The 25,171-nt window shown below is 46.8% G+C and overlaps 1 protein-coding gene across 2 annotated transcripts in view; it reads right to left on the bottom strand.

The window, feature by feature from the left end:
- pgm2l1 (phosphoglucomutase 2-like 1) overlaps nt 1-25,171 on the bottom strand; it is a 142,256-nt gene that overhangs the window by 115,693 nt on the left and 1,392 nt on the right. The window contains exon 1 of one of the 2 annotated variants that reach the window (XM_068033002.1): nt 12,032-12,344. The exons of the other annotated variant lie outside the window; for it this stretch is intronic. Coding sequence (XP_067889103.1) covers nt 12,032-12,142 — 111 coding nt within the window. The 5' untranslated portion in view covers nt 12,143-12,344. Of the gene's footprint in view, nt 1-12,031; nt 12,345-25,171 lie in introns of those variants that run through there. 2 annotated transcript variants of the gene reach the window in all.

Raw genomic sequence — 25,171 nt, forward strand, 5'->3', positions numbered from 1 at the left:
AGGTATTCAAAATCATGAGGGATCTGGACAGAGTAGACAGAATCATAGAAAGTTTAAGGCACAGAAAGAGACCACTTTGCCCATCATGTCTGTGACAGCAGATGGGAAGAAACTGTTCCCACTCGTGAAAGGATCAAGAACAAGAGGGCACAGATTTAAAGTAATTGATAAAAGAAGCAAAAGTGACATGAGGAAAAACTTTTTCATGCAGCATGTGGTTGAGATCTGGAATGCACTGCCTGAGACTGTGATGAAGGCAGGTTCAATCTAGGCATTCAAAAAGGAATTAGACTGTTATATGAAAAGGAGGAATGTGCAGGGTTATGTGGGAGAAGGCAAAGGAGTGGCACTAGGTGAAATGCTTGTTAGGAGAGCCGGTGCAGACATGATGGGCCGAATAGCCTCCTTCTGCACTGTAACAATTCTGTGATTGTAAATGTCTTCCATTCTGATCAAAGGTCATCAATCTGGAACATTAACTCTGTTTCTCTCTCCACAGATGCTGCCAGACCTGCTGAGTATTTTCACATTTTCTGTTTTTATTTCAGATTTCCACTGCCCATAGTATTTTTCTTCTGTTTGCTAATCCCTGCACTCACTCCCTCTCAAGTTTGGGTAAAATAATGCTTCACATCATCTAATTTTGCCTCTCTCTGTACAGTGCAGTAGACCTGGGGATTAATTAAGCTTGAGACTCTGGCTGGAAACAACCAGATGAATGCTTTCTGTAGATGCAACACCAGAGTGTTTTAAATTTGTTTTAAGAGTGCAAACGATCTTTTCCTAACTTCATGTACCAGGGTTGACTGCAGAGGTGGCAATGCAATAGCCTGACAGTCTCCAACAATTCAACTTTGTTGCTTGTTTTAGATTTCATTTGACCTTCATATGTTGGGAGAGATGTCGGAAGTAGAAGCTTATAATTTAATCAGTTTGTTAAATTATAAGTACATATAATGAAAGAAACAAAAAAGGATGTTGAAGCTGATCATTATCCTCAAAGCAACCCAACTTTCTCTCCATCCTTTTGACTCTTCCTGGGGCATGGTAGCAGCAAAGTTTAACTAGTCACTGTACATTATGAAGCCCGACATCAACGCTGTGGTTCCGTTAAATAGGAATAGGAGCAGGTCATTCAGTCCCTAAAGCCATGTAATTAGAACATGGTCGATCTGCATCTTAACTCCATTTACTGCTGCCTTTGTTCCATATTCCTCGATACCATAATCTACCAATAATCAATATCAGTGTTGAAAGATCCAACTGTCACAGCATCCACAATCTTTTGGGAGAGAATTCCAGTTTTCCAATATCCCAAAAAGGTGTTTCTTGATTTTGTTCCTACTAACTAATTTTAAAATTAGTAACTCCAACTGGGAGGTTTGCTAGTGCTGTTTGGGGGGTGGGGGGGTTACACTAATTTGGCAGGGGGATGGGATACAGAGTGGAAGCACATTAGGGAGTGATGTACAATCAAATATAAAATGTGAAGCTTAGGCAGTCCGGAGGACAGAGTAAATGTAGACCTGTTAAGGCTCAGGCAAATAATGCAAGGCTGGATTGTATCTATTTTAATGCAAGGAGTCTTACTAGTAAGGCGTGATAGGGGAGGGGGTAAAAGAGGAGGTAGCATTGCACTGTTGATTAAAGAGACAATTACTTCAGGGATGATATCTTAGAAGGTTCCTCGAATGAGGCCTCCCAACAGCGAGCGTGAGATAGAGGTACAAATATGTAAACAGATTATGGAAAGATGTAGGAGCAACAGGGTGGTGGTGATAGGAGATTTTAATTTTCCCAACATTGACTGGGATTCACTTAGTGTTAGAGGTCTAGATGGAGCAGAATTTGTAAGGAGCATCCAGGAGGGTTTTCTAGAGCAGTATGTAAATAGTCCAACTCAGGAAGGGGCCATACTGGACCTGGTGTTGGGGAATGAGCCCAGCCAGGTGTTTGAAGTTTCAGTAGGGGACTACTTTGGGAATAGTGATCACAATTCCGTAAGTTTTAGAATACTCATGGACAAAGACGAGAGTGGTCCCAAAGGAAGAGTGCTAAATTGGGGGAAGGCCAACTATACCAAAATTCGGCAGGAGCTGGGGAATGTAGATTGGGAGCAGCTGTTTGAAGATAAATCCACATTTGATATGTGGGAGGCTTTTAAAGAGAGGTTGATTAGCGTGCAGGAGAGACATGTTCCTGTGAAAATGAGGGATAGAAATGGCAAGATTAGAGAACCATGGATGACAGGTGAAATTGTGAGACTAGCTAAGAGGAAAAAGGAAGCATACATAAGGTCTAGGAGGCTGAAGAAAGACGAAGCTTTGAAAGAATATCGGGAATGTAGGACCAATCTGAAACGAGGAATTAAGAGGGCTAAAAGGGGTCATGAAATATCTTTAGCAAACAGGGTTAAGGAAAATCCCAAAGCCTTTTATTCATATATAAGGAGCAAGAGGGTAACTAGAGAAAGGATTGGCCCACTCAAGGACAAAGGAGGAAAGTTATGCATGGAGTCAGAGAAAATGGGTGAGATTCTAAACGAGTACTTTGCATCGGTATTCACCGAGGAGAGGGACATGACGGATGTTGAGGTTAGAGACAGATGTTTGGTTACTCTAGGTCAAGTCGGCATGAGGAGGGAGGAAGTGTTGGGTATTCTAAAAGGCATTAAGGTGGACAAGTCCCCAGGTCCGGATGGGATCTATCCCAGGTTACTGAGGGAAGCGAGAGAGGAAATAGCTGGGGCCTTAACAGATATCTTTGCAGCATCCTTAAACACGGGTGAGGTCCGGAGGACTGGAGAATTGCTAATGTTGTCCCTTTGTTTAAGAAGGGTAGCAGGGAAAATCCAGGTAATTATAGACCGGTGAGCCTGACGTCAGTGGTAGGGAAGCTGCTGGAGAAGATACTGAGGGATAGGATCTATTCCTATTTGGAAGAAAATGGGCTTATCAGTGATAGGCAACATGGTTTTGTGCAGGGAAGGTCATGTCTTACCAACTTAATAGAATTCTTTGAGGAAGTGACAAAGTTGATTGATGAGGGAAGGGCTGTAGATGTCATATACATGGACTTCAGTAAGGCGTTTGATAAGGTTCCCCATGGTAGGCTGATGGAGAAAGTGAAGTCACATGGGGTCCAGGGTGTGCTAGCTAGATGGATGGATAAAGAACTGGCTGGGCAACAGGAGACAGAGAGTAGCAGTGGAAGGGAGTTTCTCAAAATGGAGACGTGTGACCAGTGGTGTTCCACAGGGATCCGTGCTGGGACCACTGTTGTTTGTGATATACATAAATGATTTGGAGGAAAGTATAGGTGGTCTGATTAGCAAGTTTGCAGACGACACTAAGATTGGTGGAGTAGCAGATAGTGAAGGGGACTGTCAGACAATACAGCAGAATATAAAAAGATTGGAGAGTTGGGCAGAGAAATGGCAGATGGAGTTCAATCAGGGCAAATGCGAGGTGATGCATTTTGGAAGATCCAATTCAAGAGTGAACTATACAATAAATGGAAAAGTCCTGGGGAAAATTGATGTACAGAGAGATTTGGGTGTTCAGGTCCATTGTTCCCTGAAGGTGGCAACACAGGTCAATAGAGTGGTCAAGAAGGCATACGGCATGCTTTCCTTCATCGGACGGGGTATTGAGTACAAGGGTTGGCGGGTCATGTTACATTTGTATAAGACTTTGGTTCGGCCACATTTGGAATACTGAGTGCAGTTCTGGTTGCCACATTACCAAAAGGATGTAGATGCTTTGGAGAGGGTGCAGAGGAGGTTCACCAGGATGTTGCCTGGTATGGAGGGCGCTAGCTATGAAGAGAGGTTGAGTAGATTAGGATTATTTTCATTAGAAAGACGGAGGTTGAGGGGGGACCTGATTGAGGTGTACAAACTCATGAGAGGTATAGACAGGGTGGATAGCAAGAAGCTTTTTCCCCCCCAGAGTGGGGGATTCAATTACTAGGGGTCACGAGTTCAAAGTGAAAGGGGAAAAGTTTAGGGGGGATATGCGTGGAAAGTTCTTTACGCAGACGGTGGTGGGTGCCTGGAAGGTGTTGCCAGCGGAGGTGGTAGACGCGGGCACGATAGCGTCTTTTAAGATGTATCTTGACAGATACATGAATGGGCAGGAAGCAAAGAGATACAGACCCTTAGAAAATAGGTGACATGTTTAGATAGAGGATCTGGATCGGCGCAGGCTTGGAGGGCCGAAGGGCCTGTTCCTGTGCTGTAATTTTCTTTGTTCTTCTTTGAGGCCATATAGGTAAAAACTTAAAAACAAAAAGGGGGCTATTACTTGACTGGGAGTGTACTACAGGCCTCCAAAGTCAGGCAGTGGTAGAGGAGCAGATATGTACGCAAATCTCAGAGAGGTGCAAAAATAGGGGAATAATAAGGGGTTTCAACTTCCCCTATATTAGAGGGGATAGTATTCGTGCAAAAAGCTTAAAGGGGGCAGAATTCTTCAAGTGCATTCAGGAGAGCTTTTTGAGCCAGCACGTAGAGTCCTACAAGAGGAGGGGCAGTACTGGACTTAATCCTAGGGAATGAACTGGACAAGTGGTAGAAGTGGCAGTGGGGGAGCATTTCAGGGATAGTGACCATAACTCTAAGATTTAAAGATTGTTATGGAAAAGGACATAGAGGGACTGGAAATAAGAGTACTGAATTGGGGGAAGGCCGATTTTAATATGATAAAACAGGATCTGGCCAAAGTGAACTGGGAGCAGCTACTTATAGGAAAGTCTACATCAGACCAGTGGGAGTCATTTAGAAGGGAAATTGTGAGGGTTCAGGTGCAGCATGTTCCAGTAAAGGTGAAGAGTAGGACCAACAGGTCGAGGGAACCCTGGATGTCAAGGGATATAGAGGATTGGATAAAGAAAAAAAAAGGTGTTTGGCAGATACAGAGTGCTGAAAACAGCGGAGGCCTTAGAGGAGTATAGAAAGTGTAGGGGAGTAGTTAAAAAATTAGGAGTGAAGAGGGGGCATGAAAAATCACTGGCAGACAAGATAAAGTAAAATCCTAAGGCGTTTTATTAGTATATTAGGGGCAAGAGGATAATCAGGGAAAAAGTGGGGCCCATTAAGGATCAAAGTGGCAATGTGTGTGTGAAGCCGGAGGACATAGGTGAGGTTTTGAACGATTACTTTTCATCTTTGTTCACTATGGAGAAGGACGATGTAGGTATAGTGATCAGGGAAGGGGATGGTGATATACTTGAATGTATTAGCATTGAAAGGGAGGAAGTATTAGCTGTATTCGCAGGCTTAAAGGTGGATAAATCCCCAGGCCCAGATGAGATGTATCCCAGGCTGCTATGTGAGGCAAGGGAGGAGATAGCAGGGGCTCTGACACAAATTTTCAGATCCTCTCTGGCCACAGGAGAGGTACCAGAGGATTGGAGGACAGCGAACATGGTACCATTATTCAAGAGGGGTAGCAGGAATAAACCAGGTAATTACAGGCCGGTGAGTCTAACATCATGGTAGGGAGATTATTGGAAAAAATTCTGAGGGAGAGGATTAATCTACACTTGAAGAGGCAGAGATTAATCAGGGATAGTCAGCATGGCTTTGTCAGGAGGAGATCGTGGCTAACAAATCTAACTGAATATTTCCAGGAGGTGACCAGAGGCGTAGATGAGGGTAAAACAGTAGATGTAGTCCACATGGGCTTCAGTAAGGCTTTTGATAAAGGTCCCACTTGGTTAAGAAAGTAAAAGCCCATGGGATCCAGGGTAATTTGACAAATTGGATTCAAAATTGGCCTAGTGGCAGGTGGCAGAGGGTTGTTTTTGCGATAGGAAGCCTGTGACCAGTGGTGTACCGTAGGGATCGGTGCTGGGACCCTTGCTGTTTGTAGTGTACATTAATCATTTTGACGTGAATGTAGGAAGTATGATCAGTAAGTTCGCAGATGACACTAAAATTGGTGGTGTCGTAAATAGTGAGGAGGAAAGCCTTAGATTACAGGACGATATAGATGGGCAGAGCAGTGGCAAATGAAGTTTAATCCTGAGAAGTGTGAGGTGATGCACTTTGGGAGGTCTAACAAGGCAATGGAATATGCAATGAATTGTAGGGCCCTAGGGAGTACAGAGGATCAGAGGGACCTTGGGGTGCTTGTCCATAGATCACTGAAGGCAGCAGCACAGGTCGATAAGGTGGTTAGGAAGGCATATGGCATACTTGCCTTTATTGGCTAAGGCATACAGTATAAGAGCAGGGAGGTTATGATGGAGTTGTATAAAACACTAGTTCAGCCACAGCTGAACAGTTCTGCATACAGTTCTGGTCACCACACTATAGGAAGGATGTGATTGCACTGGAAAGGGTGCAGAGGAGATTCACCAGGATGTTGCCTGGGCTGGTGCGATTCAGCTATGAAGAGAGACTGGATAGGCTGGGATTGTTTTCCTTGGAGCGGAGAAGGCCGAGGGGGGACCTGATTGAGGTATACAAAATTATGAGGGGCACTGATAGGAAAGATAGGAAGAAACGTTTTCCCTTAGTGGAGCGGTCAATAACCAGGGGGCATAGATTTAAGGTAATGGGGCAGGGAAGTTTAGAGGGGATTTGAGGAAGAATTTTTTCACCCAGAGGGTGGCTGGAATCTGGAACGCACTGCCTGAAGGGGTGGTAGAGGCAGGAACACTCACGACATTCAAGAAGTATTTAGATGAGCACTTGAAATGCCATAACATACAAGGCTATGGGCCAAGTGCAGGGAAATGGGATTAGTTAGGATGGGTGCTTGATGGTCGGCGCAGGCGAATTGGGCTGAAGGACCTGTTTCTGTGCTGCAAAGCCCAATTACTCTAAATGCCGAGGATATCAATCCCCTCCACGCCACAACAGGTCCTCGAATTCCCCACTACAAACTCTTCCAACCCTTTCCATAGGAGTACCTCCAATTATGCATTAAATCAATCCCCTTTACCCCTTCCAAGCAGGGATACCTCTAACAAAGCGCAGAAGAGCAATAGTTATAGGGGACTCTAAAGTCAGGGGCACAGATAGGCGCTTCTGTGGACATGAAAGAGACTCCAGGAAGGTATGTTGCCTCCCTGGTGCCAGGGTCAAGGATGTCTCTGAACGGACAGAGGGCATTCTGAAGGGGGAGGGTGAACAGCCAGAGGTTGTGGTACACATCGGTACCAATGACATAGGCAGGAAGAAAGATGAGGTCCTGCAGGGGGAGTTTAGGGAGTTAGGTAGTAAATTAAAAAACAGGACCTCTAGGGTTGTAATCTCTGGATTACTCCCTGTGCCACGTGCCAGTGAGGCTAGAAATAGGAAGATAGTGCAGCTAAACACGTGGCTGAGCAGCTGGTGTAGAAGGGAGGGTTTCAGATATCTGGACCATTGGGCTCTCTTCAGGGACAGATGGGACCTGTACAAGAAGGACGGGTTGCATCTAAACTGGAAGGGCACTAACATCCTGGCTGCAAGGTTTGCTAGCGTCACTCGGGAGGGTTTAAATTAGTGTGGCAGGGGGGTGGGAACCAGAGCAGTAGGGCAGCGAGTGAAGTAAATGAGGAGGACATAGTAAATAAGGCCAGTAGGACTAAGAGGAAGAGCAGGCAGGGAGATGTTGCTGAGCACAGCGGGACTGGTGGTCTGAAGTGCATTTGTTTCAATGCGAGAAGTATAACAGGCAAGGCAGATGAACTTAGAGCTTGGATTAGTACTTGGAAATATGATGTTGTTGCTATTACAGAGACTTGGTTGAGGGAAGGGCAGGATTGGCAGCTAAATGTTCCAGGCTTCAGAAGGGATAGAGGGGGTTGTAAAAGGGGTGGGGGAATTGCATTACTGGTTAACTAGAATATCACAGCTGTACTGCGGGAGGACACCTCGGAGGGGTCATGCAGCAAGGCAATACGGGTGGAGCTCAGGAATAGGAAGGGTGCAGTCACGATGTTGGGGGTTTTCTACAGGCCTCCCAACAGCCAGCGGGAGGTAGAGGAGCAGATATGTAGACAGATTTTGGAAAGATGTAAAGGTAACAGGGTTGTAGTGGTGGGTGATTTTAACTTCCCCAATATTGACTGGGACTCACTTAGTGCTAGGGGCTTGGATGGGGCAGAATTTGTGAGGAGCATCCAGGAGGGCTTCTTGAAACAGTATGTAGATAGTCCAACTAGGGATGGGGCCATTCTGGACCTGGTATTGGGGAATGAGCCCGGCCAGGTGGTTGAAGTTTCAGTGGGGGAGCATTTCGGGAGCAGTGACCATAATTCCATAAGTTTTAAGGTACTTGTGGATAAGGATAAGAGTAGTCCTCGGGTGAAGGTGCTAAATTGGGGGAAGGCTAATTATTACAATATTAGGCAGGAACTGAAGAATTTAGATTGGGGGCGGCTGTTTGAGGGTAAATCAACATCTGACATGTGGGAGTCTTTCAAACGTCAACTGATTAGAATCCAGGACCAGCATGTTCCTGTGAGGAAGAAAGACAAGTTTGGCAAGTTTTGGGAAGCTTGGATAACACGGGATATTGTGAGCCTAGTCAAAAAGAAAAAGGAAGCAATTGTAAGGGCTGGAAGGCTAGGAACAGATGAAGCACTTGAGGAATATAAAGACAGTAGGAAGGAACTTAAGTAAGGAGTTAGGAGGGCTAAAAGGGGTCATGAAAAGTCATTGGCAAACAGGATTAAGGAAAATCCCAAGGCTTTTTATACATATATAAAGAGCAAGAGGGTAACCAGGGAAAGGGTTGGCCCACTCAAGGACAGAGATGGGAATCTATGCGTGGAGCCAGAGGAAATGGGTGTGGTGCTAAATGAGTACTTTGCATCAGTATTCACCAAGGAGATGGACTTGCTGGATGATGAGCCCAGGGAAGGAGTGCAGATAGTCTCAGTCATCTCATTATCAAAAAGGAGGTGGTGTTGGGTGTCTTGCAAAGCATTAAGGTAGATAAGTCCCCAGGGCCTGATGGGATCTACCCTAGAATACTGAGGGAGGCAAGGGAAGAAATTGCTGGGGCCTTGACAGAAATCTTTGCATCCTCATTGGCTACAGGTGAGGTCCCAGAGGACTGGAGAATAGCCAATGTTGTTCCTTTGTTTAAGAAGGGTGGTAAGGATAATCCAGGAGATTATAGGCCGGTGAGCCTTATGTCAGTGGTAGGGAAACTATTAGAGAGGATTCTTCGGGACAGGATTTACTCCCATTTGAAAACAAACAAACCTATTAGCGAGAGACAGCATGGTTTTGTGAAGGGGAGGTCGTGTCTTACTAATTTGATTGAGTTTTTTGAGTAAGTGACAAAGGTGATTGATGAGGGAAGAGCGGTGGATGTTGTCTATATGGACTTTAGTAAAGCCTTTGACAAGGTCCCGCATGGCAGACTGGTGCAAAAGGTGAAGTCACATGGGATCAGAGGTGAGCTGGCAAGATGGATACAGAACTGGCTCAGTCACAGAAGACAGAGGGCAACAGTGGATGGGTGTTTTTCTGAATGGAGGGATGTAACTAGTGGTGTTCCGCAGGGAGCAGTGCTGGGACCTTTGCTGTTTGAAGTACATATAAATGATTTGGAGGAAAATGTAGCTGGTCTGATTAGTAAGTTTGCGGACGACACAAAGGTTGGTGGAGTTGCGGATAATGATGAGGATTGTTAGAGGATACAGCAGGATATAGATCGGTTGGAGACTTGGGCGGAGAAATGGCAGATGGAGTTTAATCCGGACAAATGTGAGGTAATGCATTTTGGAAGGTCTAATGCAGGTGGGAGGTATACAGTAAATGGCAGAACCCTTCGGAGCATTGACAGGCAGAGAGATCTGGACGTACAGGTCCACAGGTCACTGAAAGTGGCAACGCAGGTGGATAAGGTAGTCAAGAAGGCATACGGCATGCTTGCCTTCATTGGTCGGGGCATAGAGTATAAAAATTGGCAAGTCATGTCGCAGCTGTACAGAACCTTAGTTAGGCCACACTTAGAATATTGCGTGCAATTCTGGTCGCCACACTACCAGAAGGACGTGGAGGCTTTGGAGAGGGTACAGAGGAGGTTTACCAGGATGTTGCCTGGTCTGGAAGTAATTAGCTATGAGGAGAGGTTGGAAAAACTCGGATTGTTTTCACTGGAACGACAGAGGTGGAGGGGCGACATGATAGAGGTTTACAAAGTGACGAGCGGCATGGACAGAGTGGATAGTCAGAAGCTTTTTCCCAGGGTGGAAGAGTCAGTTACTAGGGGACATAGGTTTAAGGTGCGAGGGGCAAACTTTAGAGGGGATGTGCGAGGCAAGTTTTTTTTTTTTTTTTACACAGAAGGTGGTGAGTGCCTGGAACTTGCTGCCAGGGGAGGTGGTGGAAGCAGATACGATAGCGACGTTTAAGAGACATCTTGACAAATATATGAATAGGAAGGGAATAGAGGGATATGGGCCCCGGAAGTGCAGGTGGTGTTAGTCTCGGCAGGGATCAAGATCGGCGCAGGCTTGGAGGGCCGAATGGCCTGTTCCTGTGCTGTACTGTTCTTTGTTCTATATCAACCCCTTCAACCTCTCTTCAATAGGGGTACCTCCACATGCCCATTACACCGATGTATTGTACCCCTCCCCTGCAGGGGTACCTCCACATGCCCATTGCACCGATGTATTGTACCCGTCCCCTGCAGGGGTACCTCCACATGCCCATTGCACCGATGTACTGTACCCCTCCCCTGCATGGGTACCTCCAAATGCCCATTACACCAATGTACTGTACCCCTCCCCTGCAGGGGTACCTCCAAATGTCCAGTACACCAATGTACTGTACCCCTCCCCTGCAGGGGTACCTCCAAATGCCCATTACACCAATGTACTGTACCCCTCCCCTGCAGGGGTACCTCCAAATGCCCATTACACCAATGTACTGTACCCCTCCCCTGCATGGGTACCTCCAAATGCCCATTACACCAATGTACTGTACCCCTCCCCTGCAGGGGTACCTCCAAATGCCCATTACACCAATGTACTGTACCCCTCCCCTGCAGGGGTACCTCCAAATGCCCATTACACCAATGTACTGTACCCCTCCCCTGCAGGGGTACCTCCAAATGCCCATTACACCAATGTACTGTACCCCTCCCCTGCAGGGGTACCTCCAAATGTCCAGTACACCAATGTACTGTACCCCTCCCCTGCAGGGGTACCTCCAAATGCCCATTACACCAATGTACTGTACCCCTCCCCTGCAGGGGTACCTCCAAATGTCCAGTACACCAATGTACTGTACCCCTCCCCTGCAGGGGTACCTCCAAATGCCCATTACACCAATATACTGTACCCCTCCCCTGCAGGGGTACCTCCAAATGTCCAGTACACCAATGTACTGTACCCCTCCCCTGCAGGGGTACCTCCAAATGCCCATTACACCAATGTACTGTACCCCTCCCCTGCAGGGGTACCTCCAAATGCCCATTACACCAACGTACTGTACCCCTCCCCTGCAGGGGTACCTCCAAATGCCCATTACACCAACGTACTGTACCCCTCCCCTGCAGGGGTACCTCCAAATACCCAGTACACCAATGTACTGTACCCCTCCCCTGCAGGGGTACCTCCAAATGTCCAGTACACCAATGTACTGTACCCCTCCCCTGCAGGGGTACCTCCAAATGCCCATTACACCAATGTACTGTACCCCTCCCCTGCAGGGGTACCTCCAAATGTCCAGTACACCAATGCCCTCGACCCCCCCCCCCCCCCCACCAACTCAGCCAGACGGTACCCGCCTGCTTCACGCGGCGGCCGGCGTGTTGCCAATAGCAACGCTTTCAAATACTAAACAGTCCCAACTGCCAAAAAACCGACCCTGCGCCGGTGGGGAGGAGAGGGAGGAGAGGGGGGGAGGGGGGAGGGCGCGGGGCGGTGCTGGTATAACAATGTAAACAGACTGAACCAAAATAGCTTCAGAAAGAATTTTGGAAGAAGAGTTTAAATTCTGTGAGGTAAATAACGGTGCGATGTGTGTGTGTGTGTGTGTGAGAGAGAGAGAGGGAGGGTTGGTGAGCTGCAGCCTGACCTGGTCCCACAGCAGCCACTGGTACAGAGCCCGCTCCAGCTCCTGGTCTCCATCGTGATGGGGTTCACCTTTCAGCGGGTTCGCGTTCACATCCTGCGCACCGTCCCCCATCTCCACTCAGGCAAACCGAGCAGCTAACCAACGCACTTTGTTTTTTTTTAAAAACAAAAGAATGCAAAAATAACAACGCTCCCACGTCCTGTCACCCGGTGTTTCAGTGACAGTTAACAGCGCCTCTTCATCGCGCGAACGCACTGCCGCCGGCGATGGGCTTTTTTTTTGTTGCCTCTCTCTCCCCCGCCCCCCCCACCCCAGGTAATATTTCAATATGCGCTTGCGCGGTGCTGCGGCCGCCGCGTTTGTAGTTCATCATCTGGGCTGGAGCGAGGGGGGAGGCGGCGAGGGGGGGGGAGGCGGGGCGAGCGGACTACAGCTCCCGGCAGGCCCCGCGCGGCGCAGCGCGCCCTGCCGCCGTTACCTTGGGAACGACGCGAGGCTGGCCGGCCAGGAAAGGGGCGGGGCCTACCGGGAATTGTAAATAAAAACAAAAAAAGTGCTGGAAATCGTCAGCAGGTTCTGGCAGCATCTGTGGAGAGAGAGAAACAGAGTTCACGGTTCAGGTCAGTGACCTTTCATCAGAACTGGGTTCTGCTGGGCATTTCCAGCATTTTTTTTTGTTTTTGGCTTAGAAGCACGGGTAGGCCACTCGGCCCCTTGAGCCTGCTCCACCATCCAACAAGATCAGGGCTGATCGGATTGGAACCTGGACTCCACATTCCCCCCTACCCCTGCTAACCTTTTACTCCCTTGCTCATCAAGAATCTATCGACCCCTGCCGGAAAACATTTAAAGACTCTGCTTCCACTGCCTTTTGTGGAAGAGGCTTCCAAAGACTCCCGACCCTCAGAAAAAAGAATTCTCATCTGTCTTAAATGGGCGACCCCTTAGTTTTAAATAGGGTCTCTAGTTCTGGATTCTCCCACAATGGGAAAAATCCTTTACATATCCACCCTGACAAGACCCCTCAGGATCTACATGTTTCAATCTTACTCTTCTAAACTCCAGCAGATACAAGCTGAGCCTGTCCAACCTTTCCTCGTAAAACAACCCACACATTCTAGGTATTTGTCTAGTAAACCTTCTCTGAACTGCTTCCAACACATTTACATCCTTCCTTAAATTAGGAGACTAATACTGTACACAGTACTCCAGATGTGCTCTTAACAATGCCCTGTATAACTGAAGCATAACCTCCCTACTTTTGTATTCCCTTTCTCGCAATAAACGATAACATTCTATTAGCTTTCCTAGTTACGTGCTGAACCTTTTACGATTCATGCACTAGGACACCCAGATCCCTCTGCATCTCAGCGATCTGTAATCTCACCATTTAGATAATATGCTTCTTTTTTATTCTTCCTGCCAAAATGGACAATTCCACATTTTCCCATATTATATTCCGTTTGCCAGATCTTTGCCCACTTACTTAACTTATCTATATCCCTATGTTTGGCACCGGTATGGCTGCAGGAACTGCCGGAAACATGCCAAAGGTGACATGACTGCCCATAGGGTTCCGCTCCGAATTTTCTGTTCGGGTTTACTCCCTTAGCCTTGGTCTCTCCCGAGAAGCCCACAAGGCAGTGGAGTTGTTAGGGCCCCTACACAGGTGTAGGAGGACGCCGGTGGGAGGGGGGGGTGCGAGGGGGAGGGGTGGAGAGAGGGAGAAGGGGAAGGGGGGGGGGTGGAAAAAAAAAAAAGGGGGATGCAGGTAATAAGCCATTTCCTCAGTTCCCACCATCGACGTCTGGAAAGCTCATCCGCATCCTTCGGAAGGTGAGCGACATTCTCGGGCGCCAGTACCAGCATTGCCGACTGAGAGCATCTGCAGCGCACTGAGCCATCTCCCGCGGGTGCTTTGATGTTGCGACCGAGGAGCCGTTCGTGGCTTTTTGCGTGTTCGGGGCTTCCCCTCTGTGATAGACTTATTTCCCTAGGGTCCCGCTGCTCCTTCTTCTCTGCAATAGACGTACCGCACGCCGTGGCCGTGGACATTCTGGAGGGTGTAGACAGCAGGATCGGAGATCAAAGTATCACCAGCTGTACTTTACAGTTTCGTCTGGATTATGTTCAATTTCATTGTGAAAACAAAGAGCAGGTATGGCTGGGGGAGAGCAGTGGGCCCAAGTAACAAACTAGCTGTTAGCTTGTAGTTAGGGCTAAAATGAACTGATTAAAAGAGCCAGGGGAGTTTAAACAGTTTAAGAGGGTAAATTGGGGGAGAAAACACTAAGAATGGGAGCAGATGGCCATGGATAGAGTTGAACAGCAAGGGAGCTTCCTAGGGAGCTTACAGCCCAGGAGCCATCTTGTGTGTTATGCTCTGCACTCCTTTGGACCCCACCAGAAAGGCCGAGGGGGGGTTTTGACACTTGGGCAACTCTCAACTTCCATACATTCGCCCAGGCATGCGCCATGGAGAGGTCACTCCATAGTCGCCTCACAGCGATTGAAACAACACGGAAGGCAGCAGTTACGGGTTATAAGTCCAGCTAAAGTGGCGTAGAGATTGGGCGCCACGGGTTGCCTTTGTCAGTGGGAGAGGTCATCACACTTCACTGGACAGCTACCGCCCGCCTCAAACCGGGCAGCCCCCGGTCAATAAGGTTCTGTCCCACCACAGTCCACCTGCTTCAATGGGTGCTTGGAGCTCAGGGTCATTGCCCTAAAAGTGGACTGCAACACCGCACCAAATAACATGGAAAAAGGAAAGAAGGTACCAGCCCTTCGCTTTGCAAGCTGGAACGTCAGAACTGTGTCCTGGCCTGTCGGAAGACCTTACACAAATCAAACGATTCTCGGAAGACCGCCATCATTAACAACGAGCTCAGTAGACTCAATGTGGACATTGCAGCACTTCAGGAGACACGCCTCTCCGCAAGTGGATCTCGAGCAGAGCAAGACTACACCTTCTTCTGGCAGGGTAGGGATCCTGAAGAACCAAGACAGCATGGAGTGGGCTTTGCCATCAGAAACCCCTTGCTCAGCATGATAGAGTCTCCCTCAAATGGCTCAGAACGCATACTGTCCATCCGACTGCGCACCACCTCTGGTGCAGTACACCTACTCAGCATCTAAGCTCCAACACTCTGCTCCCCACATGAAGCTAAAGACCAGTTCTACGAGGAACTCCATAATATCATTAGTAGCATCCCCAACACCGAACACCTGTTCCTGCTGGGGGACTTTAATGCCAGGGTTGGGGCCGACCAAGACTCATGGCCCTCCTGCCATGGGCACTATAGCATTGGAAGGATGAATGAGAATGGGCAGAGACTGCTTGAGTTGTGTACCTATCATAACCAACTCATTCTTTCACACTAAACCCTGTCACCAGGTTTCATGGAGGCACCCACGATCGCATCATTGGCACCAGCTAGACTTCATCGTCACAAGGCGAGCCTCCTTAAACAGTGTCCAAATCACACGCAGCTTCCACAGTGCGGACTGCGACACCAACCACTCCCTGGTGTGTAGCAAGGTTAGACTCAGACCAAAGAAGTTGCATCATTCCAAGCAGAAGGGCCACCCGCGCATCAACACGAGCAGAATTTCTCATCCACAGCTGTTACAAGTGAATTTAGAAATTTTTGTAACAGCCCTTCAAAACACTCCCACAGGGGATGCTGAGACCAAGTGGGCCCACATCAGAGACGCCATCTATGAGTCAGCTTTGACCACCTACGGCAAACGTGCGAAGAGAAATGCAGATTGGTTTCAATCTCATAATGAAGAGCTGGAACCTGTCATAGCCGCTAAGCGCATTGCAATGCTGAACTACAAGAAAGCCCCCAGCGAGTTACCATCCGTAGCACTTAAAGTAGCCAGAAGCACTGCACAAAGAACAGCCAGGCGCTGCGCAAATGATTACTGGCAACACCTATGCAGTCATATTCAGCTGGCCTCCAACACCGGAAACATCAGAGGAATGTATGATGGCATTAAGAGAGCTTTTGGGCCAACCATCAAGAAATTCGCCCCCCCTCAAATCTAAATCAGGGGACATAATCACTGACCAACGCAAGCAAATGGACCGCTGGGTTGAACACTACCTAGAACTGTACTCCAGGGAGAATGTTGTCACTGAGACTGCCCTCAATGCAGCCCAGCCTCTACCAGTCATGGATGAGCTGGACGTACAGCCAACAAAATCGGAACTCAGTGATGCCATTGGGTCTCTAGCCAGTGGAAAAGCCCCTGGGAAGGACAGCATTACCCCTGAAATAATCAAGAGTGCCAAGCCTGCTATACTCTCAGCAATACATGAACTGCTTTGCCTGTGCTGGGACGAGGGAGCAGTACCTCAGTACATGCGCGATGCCAATATCATCACCCTCTATAAAAACAAAAGGTGACCGCGGTGACTGCAACAACTACCATGGAATCTCCCTGCTTAGCATAGTGGGGAAGTCTTTGCTCGAGTCACTTTAAACAGGCTCCAGAAGCTGGCTGAGCGCGTCTACCCTGAGGCACAGTGTGGCTTTCATGCAGAGAGATTGACCATTGACATGCTGTTCTCCCTTCGTCAGATACAGGAGAAATGCCACAAACAGATGCCCCTCTACATTGCTTTCATTGATCTCACCAAAGCCTTTGACCTAGTCAGCAGACGTGGTCTCTTCAGACTACTAAAAAAGATTGGATGTCCACCAAAGCTTCTAAGAATCATCACCTCATTCCATGACAATTTGAAAGGCACAATTCAACATAGCGGCACCTCATCAGACCCCTTTCCTATCCAGAGTGTCGTGAAACAGGGCTGTGTTCTCGCACCCACACTTGTTGGGATTTTTTTCTCCCAGCTGCTCACATGCGTTCAAGTCTTCAGAAGAAGGAATTTTCCTCCACACAAGATCAACCTTGTTCAACCTTGCCCATCTAAGAGCGAAGTCCAAAGCACAGAATGTCCTCATCAGGGAACTCCTCTTTGCTGACGATGCTGCTTTAACATCTCACACTGAAGAGTGTCTGCAGAGTCTCATTGACAGGTTTGTGGCTGCCTGCAATGAATTTGGCCTAACCATCAGCCGTAAGAAAACGAACATCATGGGACAGGACGTCAGGAATGCTCCATCCATCAATATTGGCGACCACGCTCTGGAAGTGGTTCAAGAGTTCACCTACCTAGGCTCAACTATCACCAGTAACCTGTCTCTAGATGCAGAAATCAACAAGCACATGGGTAAGGCTTCCACTGCTATGTCCAGACTGGCCAAGAGAGTGTGGGAAAATGGCGCACTGACACGGAACACAAAAGTCCGAGTGTATCAAGCCTGTGTCCTCAGTACCTTGCTCTATGACAGCGAGGCCTGGACAACATATGTCAGCCAAGAGCGACGTCTCAATTCATTCCATCTTGGCTGCCTCCGGAGAATCCTTGGCATCAGGTGGCAGGACCGTATCTCCAACACAGAAGTCGAGGCGGCCAACATCCCCAGCTTATACACACTACTGAGTCAGCGGCGCTTGAGATGGCTTGGCCATGTGAGCCGCATGGAAGATGGCAGGATCCCCAAAGACACATTGTACAGCGAGCTCACCACTGGTATCAGACCCACCGGCCGTCCATGTCTCCGCTTTAAAGACGTCTGCAAACGCGACATGAAGTCCTGTGATATTGATCACAAGTCGTGGGAGTCAGTTGCCAGCGTTCGCCAGAGCTGGCGGGCAGCCATAAAGGCGGGGCTAAAGTGTGGCGAGTCGAAGAGACTTAGCAGTTGGCAGGAAAAAAGACAGAAGCGCAAGGGGAGAGCCAACTGTGTAACAGCCCCGAACAAACAAATTGTTCCGCAGCACCTGTGGAAGAGCCCGTCACTCCAGAATTGGCCTTTATAGCCACTCCAGGCGCTGCTCCACACACCACTGACCACCTCCAAGCGCTTACCCATTGTCTCTCGAGATAAGGAAGCCAAAGAAGATCCCTATGTGGCCTCCTTATGTCCTCTTCACAACAGACTTTTCTACCTATCTTTGTTTCAACAGCAAATTTAGCAAACATACCTTTGGTCCCTTCATCCAAGTCATTTATGTAACTTGTAAACGTTGAGGCCCCAGCACTGATGCCTGCGGCACACCACTTGTTACATCTTGCCAACCAGAAAATGACCCATTTATGCCTACTCTATTTCCTGTTAGCTAACCAATCTTCTATCCATGCCAATATGTTACCCCCATACCATGAGCTTTTATTTTCTGCAATAACCTTTGATGTGGCATCTTATAAAGGCCTTCTGGAAATCTAAGTATAGTACATCCACCAGTTCCCCTTGATTCACAGCACGTTACTTCTTCAAAGAACTTCAATAAATTGGTTAAACAGGATTCCCTTTCACCAAACCATGTTGATTCTGCCTGATTACCATGAATTTTTCTAAGTGCCCTGCTAGAACGTCTTCAATAGCTTCTAACATTTTCCCTAAGACAGATGTTAAACTAACTGCCTGTAGTTTCCTGTTTTCTGTCTCCCTCCCTGTTTGAATAAAGGAGTTGCATTCGCTATTTTCCAATCTAATGGCACTGTCCCCAAATTTAGGGAATTTTGCAAAATTAAAATGAGTGCATCAACTATCTCACGAGCCACTTCTTTTAACACCCTAGGATGAAGTCCATCAGGACCCGGGGACTTGTCAGCCCACAGCTCCAACAATTTTCTCAGTACCACTTCCCTGGTGATTGTAATTTTCGAGTTCCTTTCTCCCTTCCATTTCCTGAATTACAGCTATTTCTGGGATGTTACTTGCATCCTCTACAGTGAAAACCAATGCAAAATACCTGTTCAATTCATCTGCCATCTCATTATTTTCCCTTATTAATTCCCCAGACTCATTTTCTATAGGACCTACGCTCGCTTTGTTAACTCTTTTCTTTCTTAAAATATCTATAGAAACTCTTACTATCTGTTTTTTATATTTCTAGTTAACTTTCTCTTGTACTCTAATTTTCCCTCATCAGTCTTTGTCATTCTTTGCTGTTCTTTACATTCTGTCCAATCGTCTGACTTGCTACCCATCTTTGCGTAATTATATGCTTTTTCTTCAAGTTTGATACTATCTAACTTTTTTTAGTTAACTACAGATAGCGAGTCCTCCCCTAGGAATTTTTCTTTCTCGTTGGAATGCATCTATTCTGTGTATTGTGAAATATCCCCCTTAAATGTCTGCCACTGCATTTCTATCGACCTATCCCTGAACCTAATTTGTCAGTTTATTGTAGCTAGCTCTGCTTTCGTGCTCTCATAATTGCCCTTAAAGTTTAAAATACCAGTCTTGGACCCATTCTTCTTTCCCTCAAACTAAATGTAAAATTCAATCATATGATCGCTGCTGCCTAGGGGCACCTTCACTAGGAGATCATTAATTAATCCCATCTCATTGCACAATACTAGGTCTAGTATAGCCTGCTGTCTGGTTGGCTCCAGAAAGTGCTGTTCTAAGAAACTATCCCGAAAACATTCTATGAACTCTTCATCTAAGCTACATTTGCCCATCTGATTTTTCCAATCTACATGTAGATTAAATCCCTTATTATTATCGCTTTTCTATTACTTTTCTGACAAGCTCCCATTATTTCTTCCTTTATATTCTGCCATACCATGTGGATACGCTTAGGGGGTCTATACACCACTCCCACGAGTGACTTCTTGCCTTTATCATTTCTCATCTCTACCCAAACTGCTTCTATGTCATGGTTTCCTGAACTTGCATCATCCCTCTCTATTCTGCCAGTACCATCATTAATTAACAGAACACCCACCCACCTTTTCCTAGCTTCCTGTTCTTCCTAAATATACCAAGTCAGGGAATCAACTCTGGTTCAATGAGGAGCGCAGGAGAGCATGCCAGGAGCAACAGCAAGCATCCTAAAAATGAGGTGTCAACCCAGTGAAGCTATAACACAAGACTACATGCATGCCAAACAGCATAAGCAGAATGCAATAAACAGAACTAAGCAATTCCATAACCAATGAATCAGATCAAAGCTCTGCAATCCTGCCAAATCCAGTCGTGAATGGTGGAGGACAATTAAACAACTAACTGGAAGAAGAGGCTCCACAAATATCCCCATCCTTAAATGGGGGAACCCAGCACATCAGTGCAAAAGAAAAGGCTGAAGCATTCACAACCATCTTCAGCCAGAAGTGCCAAGTGGACTATCCATCTCAGCTCCTCCTGAGGTTCCCAGCATCACAGTCTTCAGCCAATCCTCGTTACCAACTTATAAATTTGGAGCAGAAGTTTGGCCCCTCAAGCCTGCTCTGCCATTCAATAAGATAATGGCTGATCTGTTTGGGTCTCAAATTCCACCCTCCCATCTACCCCCGCTAATTTTTGATTCCCTTGATACAATTCACTCCATATAGAGTCAGTCAGAGAGATCCAGCACTGAAACAGGCCCTTCGGCCACCGAGTCTGTGCCGACCATCAACCACCCTTTTATACTAATCCTACATTAATCCCATGTCTCCTACCACATCCCCACCTTCCCTCAATTCTCCTACCACCTACCTACACTAGGGGCAATTTACAATGGCCAATTTACCTGTCAACCTGCAAGTCTTTGGCTGTGGGAGGAAACCGGAGCACCCGGCGGAAACCCACGCGGTCACAGGGAGAACTTGCAAACTCCGCACAGGTAGTACCCAGAACTGAACCCGGGTCACTGGAGCTGTGAGGCTGCGGTGCTAACTGCTGGAGGCATTGGATACTGCAAAGGCCATGGGCCCTGACAATATCCCGGCTGTAGTATTGAAGACTTGTGCTCCAGAACTAGCTGCGCCCCTAGCCAAGCTGTTTCAGTACAGCTACAAAGCTGGCATCTACGCGGCAATGTGGAAAATTGCCCAGGAATGTCCTATCCACAAAAAGCAGGACAAAGCCAATCAGAGCAATTATCGCCCACTCAGTCTACTCTCGATCATCAGAAAAGTGATGGAAGGAGTCATCGACAGTGCTATCAAGCGCCACTTAAAACACCAATGCTTAGTTTTGGTTCCACCAGGGCCACTTGGCTCCTGACATTACAGCTTGGTCCAAACATGGACAAAGTAGCTGAACTCAAGAGGCGAGGTGAGAGTGATTGCCCTGGATATCAAGGCAGCACTTGACCAAGTGTGGCATCAAAGGGCCCTAGCAAATGGAGGTCAATGGGAATCAAGGGGAAAACTCTCTGGTTGGAGTCATACCTAGCACAAAGAAAGATGATTGTGGTTGTTGGTGGTCCATCATCTCAGCTCCAGGACATCACTGCAAGAGTTCCTTAGGGTAGGTCCTAGGCCCAACCATCTTCAGCTGCTTCATCAACGACCTTCCTTCCATCATTAGGTCAGAGAGGGGATGTTCACTGATGATTGTACAATTCACTACTCCTCAGAGACTGAACTAGTCTGTGTCTATATGCAGCAACACCTTGACATTCAGGCTTGGGCTGATAAGTGGCAACTAACATTCATGTCACACGAGTGCCAGGCAACGAAGATCTCCAATAAGAGAATATAACCATCTCCCCTTGACATTCCCATCACTGAATCCCCCACTAGCAACATTCTGGGAGTTACCATTGACCAGAAACTTAACTGGACCTGCCACATAAATACTGTGGCTACAAGAGCAGGTCAGAGACTGGAAATTCTGTGGCGAGTAACTCACCTCCTGACTCTCCAAACCCTGTCCACCATCTACAAGGCACAAGTCAGGAGTGTGATGGAATACTCGCCACTTGCCTGGATGAGTACGACTCCAACAAAACACAAGAAGCTCGACACCTTCCAGGACAAAGCAGAAATGTTAGAAATTAAAAATGTAATCGTCTTTGAGCAAGTGAAGTGGGGCAGGGGAGGAAGGAAGAACAAGAGGGAAGGTCTGGGATAGGAAAGGGGGATGGGGGTGGGGGGAGAAAAAAAAAAAGATTAAAATGACAGATGTCATGGAACAGAATGCAAGTGGAGTTGTTCTCATGCCCACATTTCAGCCTGCTACAGTGTTCCAGTGAACATCAACTCAAGCTCAAGGATCAGCACTTCATCTTCTGATTAGGCACTCTACAGCCTTCTGGACTCAATATTGAGTTTAATAATTTCAGACTATGAGCCCCATTTTAAAAAAATATATATATTTTCTTTATTTTTAACCATGTGCTAGTCTTAAACTTACTTTTCACATTTTTGATTTTGTACAGAGCAGTTCATTATTCTGCCATTAGCACTCTCTCTGGACTCGTGCTTTGTCTTTAGTTACAACTATTTAGCACTCATTTGTATTCTGTTCCATGATATGTCATTTAATCTCTCCCTCTTCCTTCCTATAGCAGTCCTTCCTTCTTGTTCTTCCTCCCCTCCCCCCTTTCACTTGCTCAAAGACTGTTACATTTCTAACTTTTGCCAGTTCTGCTGAAGGGTCACAGACCTGAAATGTTAACTTTCTCTCTACACAGTTGCCGTCAGCCCTGCTGAGTATTTCCAGCACTTTCTGTTGTCGTAATTTAACCCTTGGAATCAAGGGGACACAAGTTTAAGGTGAGGGGCAGGAGGTTTAAGGGGGATTTGAGGAAGAACATTTTTTTAACCCAGAGGGATGTGACAGTCTGGAATGCACTGCCTGGGAGGGTGGGAGAGGCGAGTTGCCTCACATCGTTTAAAGTACTTGGATGAGCACTTGGCACATCATAACATTCAAGGCAATGGGCCAAGTGCTGGCAAGTGGGATTAGGTAGGCAGGTCAGGTGTCTTGAATGCATCGGTGCAGACACGATAGGCCGAAGGGCCTCTTCTGCACTGTATTATTCTGTGATTCTGTGAAGGTACCATTCTGGTAAATCTATGCTACGCTCCTTCCAAGACCAATATATCCTTTTCTAAAATAAAAACAGAAAGTGCTGGAAAAACTCAGCAAGTCTGGCAGCATCTGTGGAGACAAAAGCAGAGTTAATGTTTCAGGTCAGTGACCCTTCTTCAGAACTGGCAGATATCCTTTCCTAAGGTGTGGTGCCCAGAACTGCTCACAGTACTCCAGGCATAGTCTAACCAGGGCTTTGTAGATAGCTAACAGAATGAGGAGCAAAGTACAGAAAGATCATAATGGAGATCTTCAATTATCCGCATATAGGTTCTCTTGCCTTCAACTCGATCAGACCTTCCCTTTTGTTCTTTTCCCCCTCTTCACTGACTGTGCTTCTCTCCACAGATGCTGCCTGATCTGCTGAGTATTTCCAGCATTTTCTGATAATATATTTCAGCTCTGTAGCATCAGCAGTATTCTGCATTTTTACTAGAATTGTCTTTGGGATTAGGGACTTCAGTTACATGGAGAGATTTAAAAGTTGTTCAAAATTATAAAGGGTTTTGCTAGAATAAATGAGAATAAGGAGATATCAATGGTTTGGTTGAGTGGGCGGAAAAGTGGGAAATGGAATTCAATCCAGAAAAGTGTGAGATAATGCATTTAGGGAGGACAAACAAAGTGAGGGAATACACAATAAATGGGAGGATATTGAGAGGGGTAGAAGAAGTGAGACACCTTGGAGTGCATGTCCACAGGTCCTTGAAGGGGTCAGGACAGATAGATAGAGTGGTGAAGAAGGCATATGGAATGTTTTCCCATTATTGGCCAAGGTATAGAATTCAAAAGCAGGGATGTAATGCTGGAACTGTATAAAATGTTGGTTAGGCCACAGTTGGAGTATTGTGTACAATTCTGATCACCACATTACAAGAAGGACATAATTGCTGTGGAGAGAGTACAGAGGAGATTTACAAGAATATTGCCAGGGCTTGAAGGTTGCAGCTATGAGGAAAGATTGGATAGGCTAGGGTTGTTTTCCTTAGAACAGAGGAGGCTGTGGGGTGACTTAATTGAGGTGTACAAAATTATGAGGGTCTTAGATAGAGTAGACAGAAAGGACCGGTTTCCCCTAGCGGAGAAGTCAATTACCAGGGGGCACAGATTTAAGGTGATTGGTAGAAGGATTAGAGGGGACATGAGGAAAAACTTTTTCACCCAGTAGGTTGTCTGGAATTCACTGCCCGGATTGGTGGTGGAGGCAGAAACCCTCAATTCTTTTAAAAAGGTACTTGGACCTGCACCTGAAGTGCTGTAACCTGCAAGGCTATGGTCCTGGAAGGTGAGATTAGTTTGGGTGACTAGCTTTTCCGACCAGCACAGACACGACAGGCTGAACGGCCTCCTTCTGTGTCATAATTTTTCTATGGTTCTAAACTGTTTCAGAAGGGTCAGTAACTGAAGCATATAGATTTATGTGATTGGCAAATGGATCAGAGGAGGCAGGAGTGAACATCTTTTAAATGCATCGAGTTGTGATCCGGAATGTACTGCCTGGAAGCAAATTCAATAAAAACTGGATAAATGCTTAAAGGGACAAAAAAATTACAGGGCCACGGGGAAAGAGCAGAAGTGGGATTAATTGAATAGCTCTTTCCAAGATCTGGCACAGGCACAATGGGCCAAATGGCTTCCTCCTGTGCAGAATCACTGACAACAACGATGCATAATTCAGTGTGGTCATACACTGCCATCCTCTGGCACCGACATGGTACTCCAGAAGTAGCATTCCTTGTATTGGTCTATACAAACATCCAAGGTTTTTGCTTTCGTAAGGCACTCCACAGAGCCCGGTGGGTCCTACATAAAGTTTAATCCACACTCCCATTAATTTGCAGATACCGATAAATCAGGTTTTCTCACAAAATACCAACAACTACTTGCATTTATGTAGCATCTTTAATGGAATAAAAGATCCCAAGGAGCTTCACAAGAGTGTTATATACAGAATATGACACCGAGCCACGTGATAGATTAGAGCAGATGACCAAAAGCTTCACCACTATAAGCTGCAGTACATGATCAATTCATAATTTACACTGATTTTATTGACATCCTACAACGTAAAGCATAAACAGGCCAGTCGGCCCAACTGGTCCATGCCAGTATTTATGCTTCACACGAACCTCCTCCCATCCCTCTTCATCTCACCCAATCAGCATATTCTTCCATTCATTTCTCCTTCATGTGTTTATCCAGCTTTTTCTTAGATGATTGAAGGCTGAGTCATGTTCACCAATCAACATGT

Source organism: Heterodontus francisci, chromosome 6 (assembly GCF_036365525.1).
Source record: "Heterodontus francisci isolate sHetFra1 chromosome 6, sHetFra1.hap1, whole genome shotgun sequence".
Taxonomy (NCBI): domain Eukaryota; kingdom Metazoa; phylum Chordata; class Chondrichthyes; order Heterodontiformes; family Heterodontidae; genus Heterodontus; species Heterodontus francisci.